This window comes from Buteo buteo, chromosome 6 (assembly GCF_964188355.1).
Source record: "Buteo buteo chromosome 6, bButBut1.hap1.1, whole genome shotgun sequence".
Lineage (NCBI taxonomy): Eukaryota > Metazoa > Chordata > Aves > Accipitriformes > Accipitridae > Buteo > Buteo buteo.
The window spans coordinates 35,331,103-35,349,394 of record NC_134176.1 but is presented as its reverse complement, the minus strand read 5'-3'; the positions used below and the strand labels follow the sequence as shown (position 1 = coordinate 35,349,394).

Below are 18,292 nucleotides of genomic sequence, written 5' to 3'. Positions count from 1 at the left end.
CTGACATGGACTGAAATATTACCTAGATTACTCTGAATGTTTTGTACAGTTTAAAGTAAAAAACCAAGGCATTTGACATGCCTTTTTCTTCCGAGACTGTTCTATCTGAATATATAAAGCATACTAGAGGTTTTTAGGGATTCCAAGGAAGCAACTAATAAACAAAAACACAAAGCATAACTCTGAGGAAATAAGAGAGATGGAGATGTAAAAAGCTGTTAGGGATACTGGTGAGAAAAAAAAAAATCCTCCTGTTTTTAAATACTACTCCACAAAAAAGCTTAATAAACCCAAATAATTTTAGCACAATACATTATTAGTTTTATTTTAAATGGATAATATAAACTAGTATTACTTCTAGTTCTAGGAACTACACCTAGCCAATTTATTAAGTGCACTAAATATTGCTAATTTTCAGTGTTTCATCATGTAGTATTTTCTTCTCCAGCAAAACAATACAGTGTCAAGGGTAAATTATTTCACATTTCCTTACAAGTCATAATGTCAAGTTATTTTTGTAAAATAAAACTTCTGCAAACCTTTTGTTACAGACAAAATAAATTGAATGGTCACTAAATAGTGCATTTAGAAAGAGGTCACCGAATAGGGTATTTGCGAAGAGGCACATTAACCATTTATGTCTGCCTGCACCAAAACCACTTAAGATGCATATAAGTTGCGGGCCTTTTCCCCTTCATATTGACAAAAAGCCCAATGTACCTATTTCTGAAGGGATAAGCCAAACTTTTTTTTTTTTATTGCTTGTAATTTATCAGTCTACAGTTATCTTCTGACAGTAGTAAGAAACTCAAAAGCGTAAGTGCTCAATTTCCTATTACTTCAAAACTGTTAAAATGTGTTGGTAGCCTACAAATAACACCAGTATGGCTGAATCAACAAAACCTGAAAGAAATTAAGACTCAACTGCTCTACTCTTCAGTTCTCAAAAGCAAGACTTACACATTTCAGTATCCAAAACCCACATAAAGATACTTTTAAATGCATGAGCTCTAGATTTCATTTAGTTAAGATTTATTTCTAAGAAAAAAAAAGAATTCTGATTTTTACATTTTTTCAGTTAAGCAAGTTAGAGCAAGAAGTTTATATTTGGTAGAAGAAAAGAATCTGAGCTAATCTTTGCACAAACAAACAGACTTAAACAAGTTGCTTGTCTACTGCATTCAAAATGCCTGGTTTTATACCAAAAAATCCAAACCTCCTACCAAAACAAATTCCTAATGAATATATCTGTAAGTATATATACATTCCCAGGATCCATTTGCAAACATTACAGGAAGTCAGATAGCTCTGCATTAACTCCTTTGTGTATTTCTATTTGAAATTAATTTAGTAGGACTAAGGCTTATTTAATGATATAAACAATTTGCATATAAAGTGTTCATTAAACAACTAATAGTAATTGTAATCATTTAAGCAACCATAATAAGCAAGTATGAACACCCTTAACTGATGGTATTTTTTTAATACTAAGATTTTAACATTATTTGTGAACAACAGAGCATCTAAAAAAGCTATAATGAAACTATGTCTTCTTAAAATGATAAATTTGATCTTCAGTAAGAAGAATGCTTTCTCTGTGAGATTTCATTTAAAGAATATTAAAAAAAATCTAGTGACCCAAGATACAATATAGCATGCAAAATGCTAGCCTAGAAAGCACAAGAGAAGAGTTCAGGTTTTGGATTTGCATTTAAGAGTTGCATGTACAAGTTTTGCACAACCCCTGTTTCTGCTTGCTACATCTATAAAATGTGATACAATACTCATTACAAGTAGGCATTGAGGCTTAACAGCAGTCCCACCGACTAGATCAGAAGGCTGTGTGTTTTGATCTTATTCGCATCATTTCATTTGCTCTCTGTAGTACCAAATATAACCAGCCAGTAAAATAACTTATGAAGCATGTTTTGCTTTCTTCATCACTAATTACCTTCACTTTTTAAAAAAACACTGTTAATGAAATTTATGTACAAACTACATACTACATTCATACTTCAAATAGGCACTAAATATAGGATTCCTGCTGTGTAAGATGACTACAACAGCAGAGGCAAAACACCTTGACAGCAGACGATGTAACTGACAAAAGACCTATTAAAATTAGCATTTTCCAATATACGTTGGATGATGACATCCTGGGGACTTTACCTACAATACTAACTAAGAAAGAAATGAAACCGAAGAATACCAATACACATGATAGTTACTACAGGGTATAGAAAAAAAATATCTAAGTGTATTTAACAAACATGCTCTGAAAAGTAAGTGTGAACTAACCCTTTTCTCTTTTTGATATTCTGCTATTTTACAAGCAACTTATGACTACTTAATATTTTTAATTAAATGGAGGAGCTCCACTGCTTGATCTTTTGTACTTCATTCCTTAAAGGTTACAAATTACAATTCTGGAAGATTGTTCTGATGAAACACCAAACATCCCATTGCCCTCATATCCAAGTGTCAACCTGCTATAACATTGTATCCACACTCTAAAATGCCCTTGCATAGATACACTCCAAAACTTACTAAAAAGTATTACTAGAGTCTTGGGAAAACAGCTTATAGAATAAACAGGGGGAAAAAAAAAAATCATTAGGCCTTTTAAACTATAGTGGGGTGGGAAGAAGTGGGGGGACGAGTCAACATGACTCTTCAAATACGTAACACATAATATGATACCTTTAAACAAAATGGTCTTAGCAGTCTTTCAAGTTAAAAAAACCCTGGGGTATCAAGTTCCACTTTGAACAGTATCAATCTTGGAAGGGGGAAGGAATTAATGACTTGGAGGAGAATGTGCACTATTTGGTATTTCCAAGATATTTGTGGTGACTAGACCTAGTGCCTGTAACTAAAATGCTCTAGCCTTTCTACACTGACATTCGTAATGCTGCAATTATTGTTTCGTTATTGATACATAAACCTGATTTAGATGAAGCATAGCTAAACCAGGGTGGGTTCAGCCTTTTCTGCATCTCCCCGCCCTTCTGGCATTGTTATCGATAGGCAAGTCTAGTATCATTTATTTTACTCTGGTATGCAGAGATATGGTAAGAAATATTGGCTAGCTTTTCTGCCTCTAGAAAACAGGTAATTCTTGCCATCTATCCACAGCACAAATCCACAATTAAGCAACGTATGTTGTGGTGAAGTAATGAAATATGCCTTCCTGTCTGGAATGTAATGAATAATTCTAGCAGCAGTTTGCACCAAACAGGATTGTTTGTACCTGTAAGTTATATATAGATACTTTTAAAAAGATATGTTTTTTTAAAAAAATATATAAAAAGTAAATCTACACCATCTATTTACATATCTAAATATCTATATTTACATCTATATAGAATAGATGATGTAAATACACTTTTCTCCACTTTTCCAATAACAAATTTTGTAAATATAAAGAATCACAGATATTTGCTTCAATTTTGGCATCCTTATATAGAAACCTAATAACTAAGCAGCATAATCAAGAGCTAATTAGTTTCCTTTAATCTCATTAGGCCTGTAGAAATTGCTCAATTATTAATACTTGCAACAAAGCATGTTTAAACAAGTCTTTTAAAAGCTGATTAAGGATTGCATTAACTTTGGCACACATTTCCTCCACCCTGTCAAAATCTCATTCCTATTTTAAATTCAAAATATCTAATATTTATAGCAATTTTACTTTAAAGTGCCTTAAAATAAAGCACTGCAAATAAAGAACAACAGGTGGTTACACAGCCAACACTTATACAGAGATACATTTTTTCTACCATAAAATGGAAGGAAATCAAGAGACTCTTCTGCATTGCCACTGCATTGCAGTATCCTTTCTAAATACTTGACTCTCGGACTCCTATCATAATTTTATTCTTACACATATCTTCAAAGTAGGCTGCTAATTTTCTTGATTTTGTGTTGCAGAGGTTCTACACTGCATCTATCTACACTGATAAAGAAGTTAATACTGCACAAATGACAAAACTCTTTCCCTCAAGAAACCACTTAGGAATACTATCAGTTTTCTGAATAGTCACTAAGACCCCTGAGTCAACTTGTTTCTATACCAGCTTCATATTATTTAAATATCTGCACTCTGAAAACTGAACGTGTGCGTGAATAAAGCCAAGACTTTCCCTGAAACTGTAAATAGGAAAGAAGAGATGACAAGCACACATAGACACAAGTAGGTTTTTACTCAGTTATATTACAGCTATTTACTGTATGTATGTATCCATAATATTTGTTTATACTAGCTTTTTAATTACATGGATTCTTGGATATTACCACATAGTGCTACACATCAGTGTTACAGTACTTGATATGGTATTTGTGTAAAGCATTATAACTCTGAAGCATAGTAGAAGATAAGTTTTTACCTCTTATGCCATTATGACCTATAGAAGTTGAATGGTGCAAATAAGGATCAGTAAAAATTTGAACCTCAGCAAGTGACTGCTTTATCTTCAGTGGGTTTTTAAAAATGATCTGAACTTCCACCCTTGTTTGGGCTAGATTCTTTTAACTGTTATGTCAGCATCTTTTCAATTCGAACCATACAATGTTAGTAGTGTCTATTCACTGCAGCGTGAAATCTAGGAAAACAAATAGGATGTGCGTGTAAAAGACGACTACTCCTGACCCCTCTATTTTTTTTCCCCCAGAAGAATATTTCATGTTCCCATGAGTTCAAAGAGGACACATAACCTAGAACAGACACTGTAAACTTAAAAATTAAACTCAGGATGGTTAATCATCCTATTGATTAAATATTGACTACTTAGTTTAGGACAGACAATATTTTAAGTCTTCTAGATAACTGTTCTGGAACTTATTTCATTAAACTGAAATTTGCTATTGCTCTTATTTTGCTTATTCTCACTAATGAAAACAACAATTGTTCAGTGAATTTCTTCAGCAAATAACTGCACAATTAATTTAAAAATTTAAATACTCACTTGAAAGCAGTCTTCTGCCACTTCAACATCATTTTGGGAGGGTGGATAACCTACAGAAAAAGTAAAAAAACCAAAATAGACAAGCTTATTTTCATTTTATTTACAGTTTACTGCTTCCCGTAGTCCACACCATCCTTCAATATCCAGCTATGATGAGTATGCTTGTTTACTTTTTTAACCAGTAGATTACTGTATTTCAGGTTGATTTTAATAAGTACCATTCATTTCTACATTCTATATTTTGTATACTGAGTATTCCTAACCACACTCTTCTCTCTTGTTCACACCTTCCTTCTAACAACATTTTCAAAGTGCCATCAGAAGTCAGAAGCAAGGGGGTATATTCTTGTTAATGCAGCATTTTGAAAATTAAAGGCAGAATACATTCAGTTGGCATGAATGCATGCTGTGCTGTATTTTGCTATAAATCAGCAGAAATTGGAACTGTGAGACCCTAAGAGAGAAAAGGACTCATATGTTCTCTAATTATTTCTCTTGCAGGGATATGGATGATATCAGCACAATTCAAAAGAAGTCATTTAGTATGTCAAAAAGCATTTCCCTTCAGAAACATGTTTCTCCCTTTGCTAATACGATAACACACATTAAATCCCTGAATTTACAGCACATCACAGCACAGAATACTTTGTTTGAATTTCTCCCTTTGAGTTACTTCTTACAAGCCTGAAAGATATGTTCTTTCCATTCAATAGATACCTGTTCTCTTCCCTCCCTCCCTCTCCCCATCCAGCAATACATTTATCATATTTTCAGCTCAGAATCGAGGCTTGGTGATCTTCTTCAGTTTGCTCACTAGTTTCCATGAGGTCTGGAACCAGTCAGCCATATTACTATTAAAGTAAATTCTACTGTCCCATATAAACCTGTCCTCAGAACTACTCTGTGTCAGCTGTTACTAAACAAATAAAACTATTAACTGAAAGTATGTGCAGATAAAAAGAGAACTCAATGGGTCTCAAATCATTCAACTTCATAGGTTATGCTCTAAGAATACAGAAGCTGTAACAAGCTTCTGAGAAGAAGTTTCAAGAAAGACAGTAGAACACTCCAGCTTCCTCCATTTTTTCACCTCTAAAAAACCAGAGGCAATGCTTTATTATGTAGGAACGTTTCATGGAATTACCTTATTAGTGTTTGTGAAACAATTTAAGACACTTGGATGAACGGCACTTTAGAAACGTCAGAAATACTATTTAAGAACTGTTAAAATCTCAATATGCTATAGATCAATCCACATCCTTAAATACTGTCAGCACTGATGTTATGCAAATTGCTTTGACTTATCTCATTTACTAAACACTTAAGCCCCCCTCCCCCCCAACCCTTTCATCTGAAATACATACCTTGAGAAATATCCTCTACTGCTCTCCGAATACCTCTGTCAAATGCTCTTGCATCAGCAGGACTCTGAAATGTGAGGCCAAACTTTTTGTCATCAATCTTCCAGTGGTAAAAAGTAGGAGTAACTTTGTTGTAAACTAGGTCCTTCTTTAATGTGCATTCCAAGACCACCTTCCAGAAAGAAGACAGGAGGAAAAGATATCACTGACCAATATATCAAATTTGAGAACAAAATGTAGTCTTCATGAATTACCTGAAAACATACATCATAAGAGCAGATTAAAGTCTCTGTTTAAATTTCTTCCTGATACAAGGATGTATTTTTAACTTCATTTCCATTATGGCCAAATTATTCACTAACAGTTGCTGAAAGGTGTTACAGGTTAAGGACACTATTTGTATACCAAGTGAATTTTCCCAGCCTTAAAAGTATCTCATACCTGCAGCAAGCACTTCTGTCAGTACAGGCTTGCTACATGTTCAGCAAATTAAATAGGCTGCACACCAGAAAACCATTACTGTGCTGATATCAAGTATTACTGTATCACTGGGAATTTTGTTTGTATACTTATTCTATAAAATTTTTGAGCACTAGACTAACTTCATGCTGCTTTCAGGCCATATCAGTTTTCTCGCAGAAAAGCTACTAGAGAAGAGAAAATAATACAGGAAAATTGTTTTAAAATCTGAAATTAATCAAAACTAAAATATTTTTGAATGTATTACTGCCTATACCTAGACACAAATATATTTATGGCTCATGTTCAACTATAATGAAAACAGTAATTAGGAACTATTAACAGAATTATTTGGCTACAAAACCATTACAGGTATACATGCACATTCAGTTATGAAGTAAAGTTGCAGTCTTCACATCATTTTCCCACTTTAAACTGGTTGGTTTTTAAAATATATTTGCATATTTAATTTACCTGCAAAAATTATTTTTATGCAACATTGTGACATTGAATGTTTCTTGATTAAAAATTCCAGGGTGAACAAGAAAGTACGGGGGGACATGCACCAATCTGCTCCTGTAGCACTAGGTATAATAAAATGCACAGCAAGACAACCTGTATCTCTGTATTACTACTAGACTCTAAAAACCTACACTGAGAGGTGAATGTGGAATTTTAATATTTTGTCATTTCAGCATTAATGTATTTTCAGAATTTTCATTTTTAATTTTGTTACATATGCAGCTTCTTGAGAGAAAACCACAAAATTTCTTACAGCATGTGGAAAAATGAGGTTAATTATAAATATAACTGAGAAAAATCTCCAAATTTTAAAAAAAAAGTCTGTACTTGGATTATTTTTAAATATCCTTTGTGTTCTTCCTCTCCTTTGCTTGTCTAATTATTACATAGCCAAATAGGTTTTTTTCTCCTGCTCTTCATTATTTATTCCCCCTATCCTACACCTCACCACTGATCATCTTTTCTCAAGTTTTACTGCCTTTTAGCTCTGTCTCTAGAAGGATGACATTCTTTCTGCACATACGAACTCTTTCAGCATTAAAATAATTTTTGTTACTCCACTCTGAATTCCCTAAATGGTCAACAATATGTAGGTACAACTGCCTGCAAGAAAGCATAGGAGGGAATCTAACTGTTTGCTGTATGTGTGCAGGAAAAGGTGCTGCAGCAGAAAAAAAAAAGTTTAATTCTGCAGTTCTAAGGTGTATTAAATGATTGTTCTTTGTTCCTTTTGATGATTTTAAACTTGCTTCCTCCTAAAAAAGCGGAGTTAAAAATGAAGATTTCTCACATCACTGCATTTTCTAGGTGTGTGAGCACTTTTGGGGGATCTCTACTATATTAAACACCAACTATTTTCACACTATATTTTGCGTGCAGTTTCACCCAAAACATCAACAAGAAGTTCTGCAAGACCGATTTCATAGCATCTCAATGAACACCTGCTCCCAAAGGGGTTAATCCAGATTATGTTATACTGAAAATTCATACCTGGATGACAAATCTTTTTAAAAGATGGTACCACTGGAGTTAAACTACTGCATTAAAACTTCACTGAGTAGAAGCTATGATTTTCAAAGAAATCCAAACCAAACCAGAAAACCCCCAAACCAACCCCCCCAACCCAAAAAGCAACACTACTACAACCTGGCCCCCACTTCCAACCCTCACAACATTTTATAAGACAAGCAATCATTAACAAACAAGCAAACATCCTCGCCAACACCTTAATTGTTTTCAGCTTGACTTTTAAGGAAACAACAAATTTGACAGGACGACACTGATTTTTAAGATCTAAAACTGTATGGAAACAGACCAGTTAACAGAGTAGATGTAAGTGGTTAAGGGCATTGAAAGGGGAAAAATTAGTTGCATCAAAATTGTACGTGTTATCAGACATAAGAATCCATATAGGTGAGACCCTGTCTGCCCCACTTGAGAGAAAACTCAAAACCTGTAAGTCAGAAGTAGCAGTGGGACACAAATCTATAAACATCCAGCCTTCAATAGTTTTTGTTGCATCCAGAAATACTAAAAACCCAAACCAAATAAAAAACATACCAACCTTCTGCTAAAGCATATTTTTTTTCTCCCCAAAACACTCTGATGCTTTGTAGCAACAACGTATTTTTTCCCTGTTAAACATAATGCTGTCAAAGGCTTCTTTATGCTGAAGCATGCAAACTACCATTGGGACTGGGGAGAAGGTATCCTAATACACATATCTCCAAAGCCTGGAAATGAAACCAAGCTTTTAGCAAGACAGGTATTTTTTTCAAGTCTTCAAATATCCGCAACTCCAATAATTTTTTACTGCACTTTGCTATGGTTCGGAACTCTCTACCTCATATGTGAAGGTGATATCACGCTCTCCCACATGGTTACCAAAAATCTACCTCACCAAACCTTTTTAGGTAGACCTTCCCTAAGCTCTCCAGTGATAAGCACAACAAAAACCTGCAAGACTGTAAATTAAGTGACTACGGCTTAACAAAATTGCATTGTTTAATGAACATAGGTTACTGTTCTGAAGGTTTTCTTTATTTGGAGACTCAATATAAGACTTCCATGCCAATATGAAGCAGCCATCTTAGCACATAATGGGAAAAGTTGCAGAGTTCTCAGACTCAAGACAAAAGAGCTCCAGATCCACACAATCCAAATCTAAATTCTCAGAGCATAAATAGGGTTGTATGTCTACTTACTACTATTTAACGAAAAAATCCTTTTAATATCCGGATGTCATTAAGTGCAACGCTAATGAGTTCACAGCTACTCGTAAAAATATTTGCTTTCCACATGTTTCTTTCTTCACCTCTACAAGATACATTCTTTAAAGATATCAGAAACTATTTGGCTTGTGTAGACAAGATGAATCCCTAAAGTCAGAAATTTTAGACTTTCAACACTCCAAATATTTTTGAACAAAAATGAGTATTTAAGATATTAGCATCATTATCTAGGGCTTGTTTCAGAAACAAATATGAAAAAACCCTTATCGCATTTGATATAAATTTCTATTTTGATAACAGACCCATAATTGAACATTTCTAGATACTGGATACTATTTTACTCATTTCTAGCTGTACTTTCAACAGCTTATGACATTACATGTAGATAGATAGTTTTGCCATTTCTCATTCCCAGCCCAAATCTACAAACATATAAGCATATAGTTTTTGATGAAACCTTTGAATGTCTTTTCTGCTAAATAGAATCAAAGGCTTTTCTCTAGTCTTGGGACCAAGCAGCATGACCTGAGTATATTCTTGCTTCAGAGCATGTGGCCCCAGTGCCACTGTGATATGATTATTATTCTGTGCATGCTTCCCATCCCCCCCAATACAAAAAGTAAGATTATGTAAAGGCTGTATTACAGCCTGTTAGAATCAGTCTTTTCTCAAACTTTAAAGCCAATTTAAAAAGTAAATTATAAATTTTTTGAATAGCAGATTTTTAGAAGAGAACAGTATTTATACTCAGTTTCAGCTTCGTACCTCTTCCTTTACACAATTACCTGTTCTTCAAAAGAAAGATTTAAAACTTTGATTTGTCACTCCTGACTCACGATCCAAAAGATAATAGTCACTTTTTTTTCTCTCCTTCAACTAAAAACTTGCATAGCAATGGACTGGAAAAGAAAATAAAATGGAACAGAGAAGTCTATTATTTGCATTCAAGAATGTAAAATTCACCAAAGCCTAGAAACCCGTAAGCTTGAGCCTAATGTATGTTTAACACCAGTGCTATTAAGATAGAAGAGAGCTACTGTAAACACAGTAAAAGAGAGCAGCAGACCTGACCAGGTTAGGAGGGAGTGCAATTGTTCCAAGCAGACTAGCTGGAGCCAGATCTAGGTAGGGGAATATAATAAATGAGGAAACGTGTAATTACGTCAAAGTCTTCACAAAATACCCTTACATTCCAACGCAGATCTAAACAACCTGAGCAAACTAGCGGGGAGCAATGCCTCTCCTAAATTAATTCAGTGGTGCCACCACTTTGATTTTCTTCTCAGATAACTAGGATGCTTTTTGTGAACCCCATGAGATGTCTTAAATAGCTCGGTACTGCACAGAAACTTTGGAAACTCTACATGTAGCCTGAAGCTGGTTTGTAAAAGGGCTTATAGCAACCTAACTCTCAGGTATATACAGAAATGAAAAGAAACGCCTCTAAAAAGGAACTTCAAATTTTGATGTTCAGTCCCAAAGTGTTTAATTTATACAGCTGACTTACAGACTGAGGTCTATAGTCAAAATTAAATGCCTGCATATCCTATAAAATATATGGGGAGATCCAGCACACTGGAATGAATTGCAATGCAGTGTCAGAAGCAGTACTTGGAGAAGCAGCAACTAAAGCTAGTTTATAAGAAACAATAAGAGAAGAGATAAAAGATCTCTCATTCTTTTTGAGTATAACCATTTAAGAGGCATCTAGAAGATACCTCCATCAAATACCTCACCTATGGATTTCAAGTTGCTTTGGAATAAATTCCACCTTTCTGCTGACACATAGGTTGAACAGTAATACTAACATTATGATTCCCATATTTCTAAAGTAAAAGCCATAGATCTGATTCCATTTGCTCTCTAACCTGAGGTTATTTCAAAACCCATGCTTCCCTGTGTCCCAGAAAAGTGGCCCAAATTCCACACTATAGGTATTCCAGGATAAGGGAATTTCTGCATCTTTCCTGGCAGCTGAGCCAGTTCACAATAGAAAGACTTATTGGCCATAGGAAATAAAAATATAATCTAGCTACAGAGGTATTTTAACAGTGTGTAATGTGACTTGAGGCAAAGGGGTGAGGGGGAAGACTCCATTTGTAAGGATTACTTTCTTTTTTAATCCATAGAAGTATTTTCAGAAATGTCTGCATGTACTCTGCAAAAAAGTGAGTGAACTGGAAATCATGGTCCAATTGACCTAGCTGTAATTACTTCTAGATACTACAATAGATTAAACATGCCTGAAGACACATGTGCTCAAAATCTGAATAACTGAAATGTTCAAAATGGTTTAGGAAGCTTTTTTGAAACTATTGCTTTTAAAAATATTGCTACTTCCTCTTTGCAAATACAATGGCAGAGCAACCAACTAAACAGCACACAACTAACTTCAAAGATTATTCAGGTATACAGATTTCCACACCAAGGCCATTCTAAAATGAGATTAGAGCAATGGTGGAGCACAGAAACAGCAGATTCAGTATAACTCTTACTCAAAATGAGAAGATCATCAAAATATTTGGTCCCTACTCAATAACAAACCTGATGAACCCATAGCAACTTCCACTTTTACTTTATTTTTAAAGAAAAAAAAATAAATAGCATTTTATGCCACTGACGTAATCTTCAACAGTCCTTTTCAGGGTTGCCTCTGAGAACAAAGCCTTCTTCACTCTTTCAAGTTGGAACAATTACATTTCAACTTCTTGGTGTTGTTTTTCTCGGTCTTTTCTTTGTATTAGGAAATACAATAGTCACCTGTCAATTCTACTTGGACTTAAAAAACCCAATTGTTTGGCTTCATTAAAGAAAAGGTTAAAAATTGTGCTTGAACAGTAAATCCACAGGAACATCCTAAGAACAAATGTAAAATCATTAACTATATTTAAAGCATAAGGATCAGAACAGTTTTAGAATCAGTGACCGGATCCCTGTCCAACAGAATTTCTCTTCCAGTCCCTGCTACAGTCTTTCTGAAAAAGTGTCATGACCTAACAATGTCCTCACATACCTTGGTGTAGGATCTTGTTTCTTTCATGCCAACAGGGGTCTTGTTGCATACTGTGCAACTTTGTTGTTAATTCATTACACATTAGCTGTTGCTTGTAAGTGCATTATTTGAAGTCTGAGTTAATACATGCATACATAGCTTCCTTTTACTCAGTTACCTAAGCATCACTGGCTCTACAGTCTTCCTCCCCACAGCCTAAACCTGTATTTGTTAGTTCCCTGAGCTTTCTTCAATACACACTGGATAGGTGTTCTTCTTAACTGCATTTCCTCCATCTTTTATCCTGTGGTTTTGAGGGGCTGACTTCCAACAGTCGCTTCCTAAAACTGCTGTAAGATCAAAACTGCCTGACAGACTAGTAGGTCACATTTGGGGGCAGTAGGGGAGGGACAGACAGACACAGGATGGGACACACACAAAAAACCTGGAAAAAAAAAAAAACCCCAAACAAAAAAAACCTGTTCAGGACAATAAAGGTTTGGAAAACATACTAACATGAGCTCCATTTTGGACAGGAAGAGGAGCAGAGACATATAAAGCTTTCTACCAGAAGTGGAAGCGAAACAAGGCTTGCCCGGGGGAAGCAGGAGAGAGAGCACACAGATCAGGATGCTGATGGCTGCAACATTTTCATATGCATACAGGAGAAACATTAAACCAGCCTTCAGTTCTGAGCACTTTATTACCCTCAGATTCTGAAGGCAAGCTGTGAATGTCGAAAGTAATAACTAAGAGAAAATTGTCAAGTATCTCTAAATGCAATTAAGGTCCTCAAAAACAGCCTCAATAAGGCTAAAAAAAGTTCTAAAGGGAACTACTGCAAAGTGAGGAAGGAACTGCAGGTGCACATAGCTGTGCAGGAACACAGGGTACTCTGCTAATAGCACTACGCCTCGCTGAAACAACTGAGTCAGCAGAATTTCTATTTATATGCTCTCTTCCTACAACAGTCACAGTCAAGGCAGAAAACTCAGCAGTCCTGCCTCAAGGGAGAAACTGGTATACTTGAGAAAGAATCAGCAGTATGGTATAAGATGCAATTCTACCTTTAAGCTTACACAGGAATCAGAAATTATTGGCAGAAAAGAGTAAGTTCTTGATAAAACTCATTAAGATGGAGGTTTTCTGCTTTCCCCACTTCCCTTTGTTTCCACAGTAAGACACCCCTCCCCCCTCAGAAACCTATTTGGCATACAAGTAACCAAGCAAGCTTTAGTAAGCCAATTTTGTCTTCCATAGGTCTGCATGTAGAAATGGCTGAGAACCTACACCCGTTTTCCTTTTGTGAGGCTGACTTTCATGACACTATTTAAGACTAGTTTTATTACTGGCATTTTATTTGTTGTAGCTGATAAATGAATACTGTCTATGTGTTCATCAAACCAGATTAATTCTTTGACCTGCCAGCTTCAGGCTTTCTTCCAATACAAAAGTTGTTTTCATGTAAAATGGCTACTTTTTGTCACAGTCAAATTCCACAACTAACTGAATCATTACTGAGGAATTCCTTCAGATTTTGTTTTTTAAGAAGTTATCTTATTTTCCAACACTCCTATTAAACACAGTATCATTGGTGTATAAACAGGTTAACAAGAAGATTTAACTTTAACCCTCCATTGGAAAAAAACCTGAATAGCAAAATGTTTCCCCAAATGGATGGAAATCTGCAATGAAAAAAAAAAAAATGTTTTAAAGATCAACATGCTTACTTCTAGAAATGGATAGTACTACTCCTGAAACAAATAATTGGCTCTTTAGGTATATAATCATTGATACGGATAAAAGCTCAGCAATAGCATTAGACTGAGACTATAAATTTACTTCCTAGTCTACAAGCAACAATAACCAAACATCTATTCTTAGGTCCTATGTAGTTTTAATAGGAACGTTAAACAGATGTAAATTTTTACCGTTTTATCCCTGAGTCGTTCTCCATGGATAAGAAAATCAGCACAGCTATTCTCTTCCTGGGGAATGACTTTGAAGACTGTGACACAGCTTAGTCCACCCCCTCCAAGTGGTAACCATCCACCACTTGAGTCATCCCGGGTCATCACCACAGCTCGCACTCGTGCATAACTATTACTGGAAGAGATGCAAAAGAAGAAATTAGTTTTCCATAAATGCAAACCAGCTAAGTCTAGTTAAAAAAAACCAAAACAAAACAACAAACCCACAACCAAGATCATGATAATTAACATTGTGGAGGTTCAGTCCTTCCAGAACAGTCACCTAGAAGAAACCAGTTTAAGAAGACCCTCTAAAAAATGTTCCTCTGTACTTTTATGCCTTCATTAGGACTTCTTGGAGCTTACATGCGATTCCTTGTAAAGAAACTTAACCAGACAATATAGCTCCTCAGAGTCAAAACTGATACGCTTCTAAAACTTTACAGTCAGTGATCTAGCTAGAGAGGGCCAGGGGTGGGAAGGGAGTAAGAATCAACTCCCAATTTATTTTAGACTAATCATGAAGCCAGTCAGCCACCATGAAATTGCACAGAAAAGAGAACAAGCAAGCAGAAAGAGGTCAGGCCTTCTGCCACTGAAATCTAAACAAGAACAGGCTTCTAGCCAGAAAACCCCGCTTCCCTTCGTCCCTCCCTCCCTCTCTCCTCCCCACGCACATAACCCGTCCTTTGCAAGGGTAGGTCAGGACACAGAGGCTGTGGGGTTCGACAACAGAACCAGTTACGGCTACTTAAAACCTAATATGTGCAGTGTCTACTTGCTGGTTCTCTCCTGTACTCGCAGTATGTGGAAAATTACTTGCATTTTACAATTTAACAGCTTTTTCCATCATTTAGCATTTTTATAAAATAAACAAATGGTTATCACCTCATTACTTAAAAAGCCAAATTCCTTTTTCAGAGTCTTGGAAAAAGTGTTTTTGGCGATCTCTCTCTCTCAGCTTTTACTTATTTCTTTTAAATTAAATGACACATTTTAGTTTTAGTTATGAATTTCCTGCTACATCAGTTGGAAAACCCCATGGTTTACCAAGGATATTATAAGATTCTACATTCGAAGTATGGTTTACTACATGAATGTAATAGTCCATGAATGAATGTTCCAACACTTTAAAAGAAATAAGCTTCATGATATCTTTTGCAACATATTTCTGATTGAGGTTTTAAGTAGTTATGCCAGTTAGCATTAGTGATGTCAAATTTAAGGACTGAAAAGGAAATACTAGAAGAGAACAAAGTTGTTCCTTCTGTACAAAATTACTTGCGATATAACCATTCACCAAAATGTTGTATTTTAAAGGGATCACTGCTTTGTTTTTTTCTTTTTCCCCCAGATGTCCCAAAATAACTGAAGGTAGGCTTTTTTGCCTAATTAATATATTATGTTCTCACACACACACATATGATTCACACATATGATTCATTTATATATATAAAAGAGAATTTTGCTGCAAGCATCTAAAGCTTAAATACATAACGGTTTGCAAAATGGGAAATAAAACAAGACTATCCAATTTTAGCTTATAGGCAAATGAATTTGTTATAGAGACTTTGTTTGCCCCCTCCAAGCAAAAAACCAGCCTCCTCCTCCCCCTAAACCTCATAGTTAAAATGACAGTTCAGTCAATGTTTCTCACCATTTCTGTACCAACATCTTTTAGTAACTCCTCCCACACAGTAGACAAATATAATCAAGAAAAATCCAATCCTTCATTGTATGCATCTATCAATTCTAATATCTGCAAATAAAAATGGCTGTATCTTGATGCTTAGTAATATTACTGAAAATTGAATCATTCATTGGTCTCTGTCGCTATACTTCACTCAAAGGTAAGTTCAGATTGTAGTTGTACACTTCAGATACAGGTAGTCTTTTGTCTTATTTCTCTCAGGTGAAGACCCTCTTCTGACATAAACTGAGGACACCGGGACTTTCCCCTGAAACGGTAAGAAATAGGATGCTCCAATTGGTTAAACCTACACACTCTCTTTGCTATTCTCCATCCAAGTGAACCACAAATTTAGCTTTAAAGTTATTTGGTCCATAAATTTGGTTGTAATCTGCATATTAGAGCTTTCTTTTGTATACCAACAGACTGCAGCAAGAGTTCAGTTAAGCATCTTTTAGGGGTATCACAGAACTTCCCTTAGGCTACATGAGAAAACTGGAACTACAACAGATTTTTTTTTTTTAATTAAAATTTACACTCTGCATCCATTTTCTTTTCAAGAATTGCTAAGGAGAAGCAAAGATGGAGGATACATATCATACCTCAGTGGCTTAGCTACTTCTATTTGCTAGAAGTTTTCTGTCAGTGTTGGGTTTTTTTCCCCCTTCCCTATACTGAGACGCCTAGTTTGGTCTAGTTAACAATCTTGTGTTTTGCTTCCATATTTTCTAAACTGTTTTAAACAACATTTATCCTTTCAAATATTTTAGAAACTATTGACAAATCCACTGCATTAGTGCAAGAGCCAAAATAAAATTCTGCAATAGGTAATATTTAATTAATAAGCCCTTAAATTGAAACAAAACAGTTTTTCCAGACAACCACCCTGTAAATTAACTGGACAAATTCATTACTGTACTTGCAACAATGCCAAGAACTATGAAGAGATGGTTTAGTTTTGTGTTTTTGTGGTTTGGTTTTTAATATTATTTTTTTTTTTATACTTTAAAGGAAGTCACTGTTGGTAACAATAGTTATTTTTAGTAACAATATAAGCTGGCTTGCAATTAACCACAAAGCAGCAGCAGGACTTCCAGTGATTTCCATTTCCAGAATCCTCTGCAAACAAAACAGCATCTGCCTGTCACACTACTGGTGCTACTGAAACCACCCAGATGCCTTGTATCTCTAAGTGTTATAGTCCCATCTACTTTTGGGAATTTCAGAACAAATTGCTAAACTGCTGGTGTAGCTTAGCTGTGGGGAAAAAGGGCAGACAAGGCTCCAGTGTTTTGCAGCACCACCCCTGCAGCCTACGATTTTTACCTACTCTTGCATGTTTAACAGCTCTATCAGGAATAACTAAACAAAAGAAAATCAAACAAACAGGGCAATTAGCTGAGCATTGCTCTTATGAAACCTTTTACTAGAGCTACCACAAGCATGTGAAATGTAGGATGAAAAGCAGCATTCCAACAGCAGGCCCAAACTTACTGTATCACATCCAACCTTTCTTGAGACCCCCTGATTTTGGTTGTGGCCACTGAAAACTCTTGAGGCAGAGCAAGGTTTACAGGAAAAGTCAAATGGGATTCTGTCTATAGGAGCATGCTGTTTCCCAAGAGTCAGTGCTGAGTATCAGTGAAGACTGGGGACAACCACACTGGAATCCAGGATCAATTCCTAAAAACTATGGAAACAGATCCTCTCTCTAACAGCTAAGTGCCTCAGGCAAGGAGATGAGAGTACACTATTCTTATGTGATTTCAGTGTTATAAATCATGATGAAGTAGGAGAAAAGGGGGAAAAAAAAAAAAGTTATCTACAGTGTTATTTTCCCCTAGTAGTTAAGAGCTATTGAAGAGTACAGCATGTGTCTGAACAGTATACCTACTAAACTCGAAACAAAATAATTTTAAGATAGCATAGCAGATTGTGTAAAGTTGCATTCTAAAAATATTAGCAAATGTGGGGTGAACCAAGAAGCCCGAGAAAGCATTAGGGGGCAGAAACAAAGGGCTACAAACCATAAGTGGACAGGTAAGATATAAGACTTACAGTCCTTGCCTGCCATCGACTTTATTTTAAGAGCATCAAGCATTA

General features: G+C 35.5%; 1 protein-coding gene across 2 annotated transcripts in view; it reads right to left on the bottom strand.

Annotated features, from left to right (window-relative positions):
- Positions 1 to 18,292, bottom strand: part of SPRED1 (sprouty related EVH1 domain containing 1) — a 61,609-nt gene that overhangs the window by 10,761 nt on the left and 32,556 nt on the right. Inside the window, exons 1-4 of one of the 2 annotated variants that reach the window (XM_075030380.1) lie at positions 16,157 to 16,729; positions 14,461 to 14,635; positions 6,329 to 6,497; positions 4,965 to 5,014 (exon numbers count right to left, since the gene is read on the bottom strand). In XM_075030380.1, coding sequence (XP_074886481.1) covers positions 4,965 to 5,014; positions 6,329 to 6,497; positions 14,461 to 14,635; positions 16,157 to 16,173 — 411 coding nt within the window. In that variant the 5' untranslated portion in view covers positions 16,174 to 16,729. Of the gene's footprint in view, positions 1 to 4,964; positions 5,015 to 6,328; positions 6,498 to 14,460; positions 14,636 to 16,156; positions 16,730 to 18,292 lie in introns of those variants that run through there. The other variant, XM_075030379.1, reaches the window with a different exon arrangement.